The following is a 10000-nucleotide window of genomic DNA, read 5'->3' as shown; positions in this document are numbered from 1 at the left end:
TCTCAAACACAGACTTTGTATTACGACACACACACTCACCCACCCACCAGGCCACACACACACACACGCACGCACACATTCAGAGAGAGACAAACAGACCAAAACTTCACTCTTAAAAAAACACACATCCACATCTTTGAAATACAGATTTCAAAGGAGAAAACGAAACCATGATTTGGAGGGGTATCGCCAAAACAACAACAACAACAACAGCAGCATGTCACTCCCTGTGCGCGGCACATTGGTCACGTGTCCTTAAATCAAGCAGCCCCTTTGGTGAACTGGTAGCAAAAATTGGTGCTTCTTTTTCGTGGGAAAAAGATGATAGTGGTGATAATAACAGCATTACGGCTATTAATGGTAACACTAGTAACAAAACATCAACGATGATGATAATAATGATCATAGTAATAAAGATATTGATGATAATTATAATAATATGAATAGTGATAATAGTTCTGAAAATAAACATAATAATAAAAGTAGTGGTAGTATAAGCAGTAATAATAATGATGTTAATGAGAATAACAATTATGGTAATTATAATGATAAATATCAGTATAATAATAGTAACAATAATAATGATAATGATAATAATAGTAATATCAGTATTCATGGTGTTGTTGATGATAGCAACAATTATAATAATAAGAATTATAATTATAATGACAATGACAATAATAACGATGTTTATAAAAGACGAAAAAATCATGATAATGATGATAATGATCATAATGATGATACTAATCACAATTAATGATAATAATGATAAAGATAACCGTAATGATGATTATTGATATTAACAATAGTAATGATAATAATAATGATAATAATAATAATAATAGTAAGTATAATAATAGTAATATCAATGATAAAGATGATAATGATAATGATAATAATGATAATAATAATAATGATAATAATAATAATGATAATGATAGAAAGGATAAACAAATAATAACAACAATGATGGTAATAATGATAATGATGATGAGGATGTTCTTGGTGTTGTTCTTGATAATAACAATAATAATGATAGTAATAATGATAACAGTAACAATAATTACAAGAATCTATTGGCAACGCTGATGACCTGAAGAGGAAACATCAATCGGAGGAAATCTATCTGCAACTTCACAGCTTGAGGGACACGAGCGCATGATATATTTCAGCCAGGCCTGAGCACTCAACCTGCCAATCAAGCTGACCGACCGCATCCCCTCGGCGTCCCGCGGATCACAGGGCATCTAAGCTTCGGGGCGCCTCGGGATCCTTCGCGATAATGGTGCTCCGGGAAAATGCCGCGATGCCGAGGAAGATATTGTTGTCTGTTTGTCATCCGTGGACTAATGCCGCGGGGAGAAGCAGTGACAGGTTTATGGGGATATATCGCTGAGTTTTTTTTTTTTCTTTTTTTCTTTTTTTATATGGTGATTGATTTTCAACTATGGGTCTACACTACAGGGAAAACGTTAGGGGATTTAGCTCGTAGCTCCCATCTCTCACCTCTGTCAAACTATCTATGTATCGTGTATATGTAAGTTGTAAAAATGAGGAAATTCTTGCACAAATAACAACCGTAGGAGAAACAGAAGTTCGGGAGGGGGGGGGTCAGAAAAGGACGATGCACCAATGTAATTACTTTTGATATCGCAAGGAAATCGAAGTAAATGAAATTATAGAATCTAATGAGAAAATCGCAAAGGCTAAATGTGTTACAATGAACGGAATGATGGCACAGAAAATAAAATATTACGTACGAGGGGCAAATAGTACCTAAATCCATTGAGGTTGTCCAAGGTACGGCGGCTTTCAAAGCACCATCTTCAAATCGCGCTCCTCATTTTGCTTAAACGGTTCAAGTGCATCACGGGCTTGATTCCATGACATGTCACGTTGCGCTGGTATTGCACTGGCGCACATGGAAGCTCATTATGCGCCGAGATGATTGCTCAGGGAAAAATATCTCAAGGAAATGTGTCAATTACCAGTGCAGTACCAGTTTCATAAGCAGCACCAACTCCAGCTCCATGCACTCAGGCCTCCTCCAAATGCTGATGCAGAAAATAGACCAACTGATGACCATGAAGCAACTGCAAATTGCACCACTGCAGCTTCAGTTTCAACACCAATTTCTGCAACCTGTAGTAACAAATGATACCCCAAAATTACGTTGAGTGCATTATTCGGAATCTTAATGAAGAAATAACTATTTTATTTTAAGTGATCAATATTTTTGTTCGACTAAAAAAGTCCTCTATGTAAGGAAAGGACTTCAGTGCGGCCCTTCAGACAATTTGAGTAGATGTCCTCTGTCCCTGACTATTTGCAGGGCATGTGCATTCTTCTGTAAATTAACTCTCTCTCTCTCTCTCTCTCTCTCTCTCTCTCTCTCTCTCTCTCTCTCTCTCTCTCTCTCTTTCTCTCTCTCTTTCTCTCTTTCTCTCTCTCTCTCTCTCTCTTCTTCTTTCTCTCTCTCTATGATATGAAGAGGTTTCAATAGATACAATAATTTTGCTTTGTTATTTTGTGGAGAATTTTTAATATTATATTTAATAAATTTTAACCATAGACATTGGTTGTCTTGACATATGATATAAATAAAGTTTCTCAATCAATCTCTCTATCTATCTGTCTATCTATCTGTCTATCTATATTTATCTATCTATCTTTATCCATCTATCTATCATTCTTTCTCTCTTCATGCGTAATTAATGATGCATTAGAATCTCTGTTGCATCTAATTTCCGAAGTTCGCGGACCCTCTCCCCTCCCGTCGTTCATTTTCTGCTCAGATTCATTGTTCCAATATCGCTAAATAACTCGACCTTTCCCCTCGAGCGCTGTGACATCATATTTGTTCAGTGACGGAAAAAAAGAGGAGGAGAAAGGGATAGGAGGGTGGAGTGAGGAGACAGGATAGAAGGGGGTGGGGGCAGAGAGAGGGAAGGGGAGAGGGGAAGGGGGGAGAAGGCGAGGGTAGAGAGAGGAGAGACTGAAGGGGAAAGGGAGGAGAAATGGCACCGGAAAATGAAAGGAAAGGGAAGAGAGAGGTGAGAGGGAAAGAGTGAGGAGAAGAGATGAGAGGGAAGGGGGGGACAAAGGAGAGAGCAGTGGAAGGGGAGAAGGAGGGAAATGAAAGGGGAATGAAGAGGAAGGAGAGGGAAGAGAGAAATGAGAGTGACAGTGAGAAGAATAAGAGAGGAGAGAGAAGAGAAGGAAGAGTGGGAATAGGAGAGAAAAGAAAGATAAAAGGGAGAAGGAGAAAGGATATAGAAAGGAGAAGAGAGAAGGAAGGGGAGTGGGGAGAGAGAGGAGAGAGCGGAAGGAAGGGGGGGGGGGGAGTCATGAAGGGCCTAGTGTGTATATCGACAGGTGGAGTTAACGAGGACCACGAAAAGAGGTCGGGCGGAGGACATGGGAGGAAAGGAAGCCGTTGTCCATGTGGCATATATGTAACCTTTTGTGTGTATGTGTATGTGTGTGCCCAGCTTAAGGCAAGCACATGAAAGGAGGCAAAACGGAGAAAATAAAAAGATAAGGAGGATCAAACGAAGGACTTACAAGTAAATGAAAGACAATGGGAAAAATACCACAAAGAACTATTGCAAATAAGATACATCGCATTTAGAATCATTTGCATCAACCCCGTTACGATTTGAACCTATCCATGAAAGCAAAGAAACCCGTGCCGCCGCCGCCGCCGCCGCCGCCGCTTCCATCTGTCTTGGGTGTGATAACAAAGACACAATGCAATTGTTCCAAACACAATGCGAGTCTACCTCGCAGCGCTGACTCAAGCAGGCGCTATGGTCGCGGTCGGAGTCCCTATTGTGTAGGATCTGATTGCTGATACCTGATAGGATTCCTCAATCAAGTACCTGCATACATATATGTTGTAAACACTGGATCAAGCTAATGCATATACACGGCACGTTAATAACGTATTCCTGAAACCCTAGAAAGGGAACAGTAGGAGCTAATAAGTCGCTCTCGGAAAGGCTGAGTATGATAGGTCCTTCGAGGTTGACCATGAACCAGACTGGCTCCTCCCACATCGCACCGGCCGCTGTCTGCCACGAGAAACAGCCGAGGCTATCGTTAGGCCTTCCTGGCACGGCATCGGAGTCCGGAGAGTTGGTATCGTGGTTCCTGGTCATGCAAGGTCATTCGTTACTTGGCTTCTTTCCCGAAAGAACGTTCGAGAAGGATTTCTATCACGGAAAACACCGAAAACCTTGTCAAATAGTTTGCATTATCATTTGTATAGACATGGTTACGCATGTTTGTTTGTCATGTAAGCCTAAATTGGTATATCATTCTCATAATCGTGATGATATATCTTGTCATTATTGTCAGAATTGTGATAATTATTGATGGCAAAAAGGGTCTAGAAAAATATCATATAAAACGAGAAACAGAAATTACTCGGCATTAATGTTAATGACCTTCCGCATCAATAAGCATTGTGAGGGACCTTTTATTATAGACACAATAAATCCCAACGGAAATACATCCACTAGATGTTGTTCTTCTGATTCCATTTAGATAGATGCACGAACAAATGGCTTTAGCCTAGAATTATAAGTACGAAACATTGGCAAATGAAATGTGTGGATACTCAGTTAATAAAAAGGGGGAATTCAAATGGATGAACAAATATCATAATGATATACATTCCCATGCAAACGCTTTCCAATAAATGTCTTTATCTTTCCTCTCCTTGAACGACGAGGCATACTTACGGAAATCAACGCACAGTATTTTCCTTCCGTCGTGCGTGATTCCCTCTTGGTCGACGAGCATTCGCACTTCACCGCGCTCACCACAACCCGACTCTTGCGATTTTGTTCACTGCATTACATTTGGATTTGCCGCTCCAGGCTCCATTTCGTCTCAAATTAGTTTTCCGGGAAGTGTAAGGCATATTTTATCATGGTGTGCATACACTTTCGGGGAATAAATAGAACTGGCATGCACGTTCAAGAGCGTTCATGTTATTTAAACGTGATATCACACTAGGAAATAAGTTTACCATTGGATATGATATATATTTAGATGTAGAATTTGTTGGATGAGTGTGTAATATACGTGTGTGTATGTGTTTGTGTGTTCTTGTGTAAGGAAAGTGCATCTATCTGTCCATCCCTTCATCCGATTATTCTTTAACGGCACAAATACATCAGCTCAGCTTGAGCAGGAAAGAGGGAACTTTTTCCTACGACCTTTCTCCCCTCGAGATCCTGTCTACGGGCATTACCTGGATAATGGCTCGCGCTTCCTCGATCTTGTTTCCCTCCGAAAAAAAACAAAAAACATTCAGAAGGCAACTTTGTCCTTATCGGTCTTTTTTTTTATGAAGAAATGCCAGGGCCTGTTTTATGCATGCCTCTAAAAGTTCCATCATTCCCGAAACGGAAGAAGAGGAGATCCTGGAGCTGCATATCTGGCCCAGCTGATCCCCCGCCCACTGTTTTCCCTCCATTTCCCTGCCTCCGCACATTCTCCGCCGACTCTAAAACCACGTGACGCCACAAATCAAATCTCACGACAAAAAGGTGCTGACTACGGGTTTCTTTTCCCTGGCCCTCTTTCCCCTCTCCTCACCCGCAACTCTTCCCCTTCCTCTCTGCCCTCTTGCCCCCTCCTTCGCCCTCCCTCCTATTCCCTCATGCACCTCCTTCGATCCCCCTCCTCCTCTCCTCTCACTCAGCTCTCTCTCCTCCCAACTGCCCGCTTATTCCTCTCTCTCTTCCCTCCTCATTCACCTCCCTCGCCCTTCCTCCCTCCCCCTCATTCACCCCCTTCGCCCTTCCTCCCCCTCACTAGCCCACTCCCCTCCATCCTCCGGCTTCCTTCGAGTACCGTCTGGGGACGCCATATCTCATTCCATTAATTTATGACTTATTCCCCTTTTACTCCCGTCCTCTCCCCTCCCTCCTCGTATTTCCCCTTCAGGCATCCCAACATCTGGTAAATGTTGTGTAAGCTTACTCTGAAAGTGGGTGAGGATATCAACGATGGCCCTAAAATATATGACATGTTAGTATAAAGAGGGGAGGATGCAAAGAGGGAGGGAGGGCGAGATGGGGAGATTGGAAGAGAGAGAAAAAAGAGAATGGAAAGAGAGAGAGAGAGAGAGAGAGAGAGAGAGAGAGAGAGAGAGAGAGAGAGAGAGAGAGAGAGAGAGAGAGAGAGAGAAAGAGAGAGAGAGAGAAGAGAGAGAGAGAGAGAGAGAGAGAGAGAGAGAGAGAGAGAGAGAGAGAGAGAGAGAGAGAGAGAGAGAGAGAGAGAGAGAGAGAGAGAGAGAGAGAGAGAGAGAAGAGAGAGAGAGAGAGGAGAGGAGAGGAGAGAGAGAGAGAGAGAGAGAGAGAGAGAGAGAGAGAGAGAGAGAGGGGGGGGGGAGAGATAAAGAGATATAGATAGATAGATAGATAGAGATAGATAGATAGATAGATAGATAGAGAGAGAGAGAGAGAGATAATAAGGATGAAACTTATCCTACTCGGGAATTTTTATCGCATTAACTGACTGGTCGGATAATTGGCTCGCTTAATGTAAAACGGTTTACTTCCAATTCTAAGCACCTCTGTGCTTTGATTCGGGAAATGTAACTATGATTGAATTACATTATTGATTTGGTGAGTGAAGAAATTAGACTTAAACTTAATCATTGTTATAGCAAGTTAGATAATACAACTGAGAGAGCGAGCGAGCGAGAGAAAGAGAGAGAGAGAGAGAGAGAGAGAGAGAGAGAGAGAGAGAGAGAGAGAGAGAGAGAGAGAGAGAGAGAGAGAGAGAGAGAAGAGATAGATAGATAGATAGATAGATAGATAGATAGAGAGAGAGAGAGAGAGAGAGAGAGAGAGATAGAGAGAGAGATGTAATATTGTGGTAATCAATTTACCAATCGTCACCAGTGTAAATGTTGGTCTATTGTGCGTAGCAAGTGGAGAAGAAAATGGCTAATATCATTGCTGGTTTGACTCCACTCTGTATAGCAGAGTGGCAGTGTGAGCGGATGAGTTCAAAGGAGGGTAGAAATTGCCACGGCGATGGCGACCAGTCGAAGTCTGAGGAGCGAGGTGTGTTCTCTCCAGAATGTTCTCCATAAGGATGTAAATATTGAAGTTGGCCTACTCACAAAGGGGTCACAATACATTTACAGTAAAGATGGTTAAACGAAGAGATAAGATACTATTATTTATGTCCTGAGGTACGAAGGAAGAAAGAAAAAGTAAAAAGAAGCAAGTAATAATGAATATCAAAGCAAATATGACTGTACATATACAGGTTGTGAGTAAACGCATTGCGAGGATCAATTTGAGTACAAGTAATAGTTTGTACATGAAAGATACAGAGAATAATGTAGAATTTAGCATGGGAATATTTCAAAATGTTCTGGTCATTTAGTAGAAGACGTATATTTTGCAAAATGCAATAGGTATGATTATAGGGTTTGGATGTCTTTTGCATTTCGTAGTATAAATTTGGCTTTAGTTTCAAAATTCCATCTTAAAGGGTTTGCCTTATGTGCTCTAATAATACAATGCTCATTCTTCTCTCTCTTTTCTGTATCCATTTTGACTCACAATCTCTACGAGAGCTGATAACGTTTTATTTTATGAAGAGATCCATATATGTATGCACAGTATAGTATTAATTCGATCATCGATCAATCTTGTCAGAAATTTGCACTTTCTTTATTACAAATTTCAGGAATTAGAATGCCAATGGAGATCGTTGAAGGCATCACAGAGGGTTGTAACGGGAGGAGAGTCACCAGCCAGGAGGAAGCCGAATTTCCTCCATAAGTTTTAGATATTGAGCTTTTGTTTTTGTTGTTACGGTCACATATTTAGTCCCCGGTAGTTTTTCAGCTGGACATGAGTCCTAAGCCAAGGTGTAAAAACTTTGTTTGTGCATGTTAAGAGTAGCAATGTTCCACAAGACAGAAAGATAGAGAGAGGATAAGAGAAAAAAACAGATTGTGTGAGAAGATAGCATACGCAATAGTAGGTTAGAAGAACAATAAGCAAACGGGGTGATATGTGAAAATGTAAATAATGTAAAAAATAAAATAAAAATAAAGACGGCAAAATTGTTATAACGACAGAACAAAATTATTATGTTGGATATGTGAAAGTTTTAACAAAAGATGTCTAATCAAGTCTTAAGATGGACAAAAAACGACAAAGGACGTCGGACATCCAATTCTCAGCTTACCTTTGAAGGCTCTGCTCTGCTTTCTCCCCGAACTTTCTCGCTTATAACTCGAAGATAAAAACAACAACAAAGAGGACAATACAAAAAAAAAAAAAAAAAAAAAAAAGCAACTCACCCACGAAGCCTGTAATGAACACCATTGTGTAGAGGGCAATGAGGACGCCCCTCACATCGCTCCGGTCGAAAAGGAAGGCCTCATCTTCTCTCTCCTCTCCCGCGACAGGCCCTTCCCCTCCGAGGTCCATCGGGCCACTGTTGGGCGCGGGTGATGGCGAGGAGGAAGCATTGCTGCAGAGGAAAGAGGAAATGTTGTGGAGAGTCGATGAGGATGTCACATTGAGGTAGCTAAAGTTCCTGGTGGAAGCGATGGTGTTCAGACCGACGATGGTGGTGCCGGGGGCTGAGGTGGATCCCGTGGGAGCGAGAACGGCCGTAAGGTGGTCTAGGCAAGTCCCTAGAGTGAGGTTGGAAGGCAGACTGTTTGCCGGAGGTTCGGTCGTGAGGAAAGGTAAAGTCACCTCCTCTGCAGTGGAAGTCAAACTGGAAGGGGATGTCGACGGAAGTTGCGACGGAACTGTAGCGGTCGCCGGGCCGAAGGGGCTGTTGGTGATAGCAGCCGTAGAGGCATCACTGCCGGGAGTGAAGGAGACATCGGAAATCCTGCTCGTCGCGTCAACGAGGTTGAAAGCCGCCGAATCGATGGTGGGTAGAAAGGAATCGGGGACAGCATTTCCTGGGGGCACATGGTCTCTGGAATCTAATCCGAAAACCGCTCTTGTCAAGGTACCGTTCAGTTGCAGAGCCGATGCATTTGCGCCACCAGAGGAGGCTTCAATGTGCGGTAGAAGCGACGGCGAGCTAGAAACGCCAGCCTCGAAATCAACGCTTGAATGGTCTGAGTAGGCGACTTGAGTGGAGGCGAGGACGGTGGGCGACAGGAGTGGCGGGGCGGGGCTGGCCTTGGCGGCAGAGACAACGGAGCCGTTCCGAAGCGCCTCAGACATCACTAGGTCTTATGATGTTCAGAATTACTGAGAACGTTTTCTACTTGATCCTTTTGTTCTTGACACAAAAAGTAAATAGAGATTTTCATCAATTTGTTATATTTACTGATCTCCATCACACTTCAATGCCTGTAAAAATAATCAGAATTCACAGTTTCGGGTCCGTCATTTCAGAGGCAAAGAGGAATTAAATTTGCATCATATTTCCCTCGATGCCGTGTTTTTAATTTCAATCCTTTTCTTACATATTAGTTGTCCTTTGATTATCCACTTAAGTACAAGAATATCTATTGCATTTCATACAGGAGACAAAAACAGCCACATCACACGGCCAACTTAGCTGTTTAGACTCAAAACAGCCTTCTTCTCTCTAATATATTGGGAAGCAGAATGAGCATCGATCATGTCACTAATCCTTTCTGAAAATAACAAATGAAATGTGAAAAATACAGAGTATATTATCTCTCTCTTTCTCTCTTACTCTCTCTCTCTATATATAATCTCTCTCTCTCTCTCTCTCTCTCTGGTTCCTTGCTAAGGTACAGGCAAAGGGAAGAAATCCTCTTCTAGATCTCTTCAACTTAACCTATGCTACAGGCACTCTGCCTACCTCCTGGAAACAGGCAACCATCATTCCCATTCCAAAACCAGGACGCCCAGACGAAATTCGACCAATCTCACTAACATCCTGTCTCTCCAAAACCTGTGAAAGAATCCTTCTCACTCGTCTTCTTTATCAGACCAAAGACCAAATTCATCCATCTATCTTT

The 10000-nt window shown here is 42.1% G+C and overlaps 1 protein-coding gene across 1 annotated transcript in view; it reads right to left on the bottom strand.

Annotated features, from left to right (window-relative positions):
• Positions 1-9641, bottom strand: part of LOC122249560 (trissin receptor) — a 34971-nt gene extending 25330 nt beyond the window's left edge. The window contains exon 1 of the mRNA XM_086553941.1: positions 8342-9641. Coding sequence (XP_086410067.1) covers positions 8342-9230 — 889 coding nt within the window. The 5' untranslated portion in view covers positions 9231-9641. The remainder of the gene's footprint in view (positions 1-8341) is intronic.
• Positions 9642-10000: the final 359 nt, after the last annotated feature.

Source organism: Penaeus japonicus, unplaced genomic scaffold, assembly GCF_977035675.1.
Source record: "Penaeus japonicus unplaced genomic scaffold, GWHDUDI00000001_assembly GWHDUDI00000029, whole genome shotgun sequence".
In the NCBI taxonomy this organism is placed as follows: domain Eukaryota; kingdom Metazoa; phylum Arthropoda; class Malacostraca; order Decapoda; family Penaeidae; genus Penaeus; species Penaeus japonicus.
This window is presented reverse-complemented; position numbering and strand designations above follow the sequence as displayed.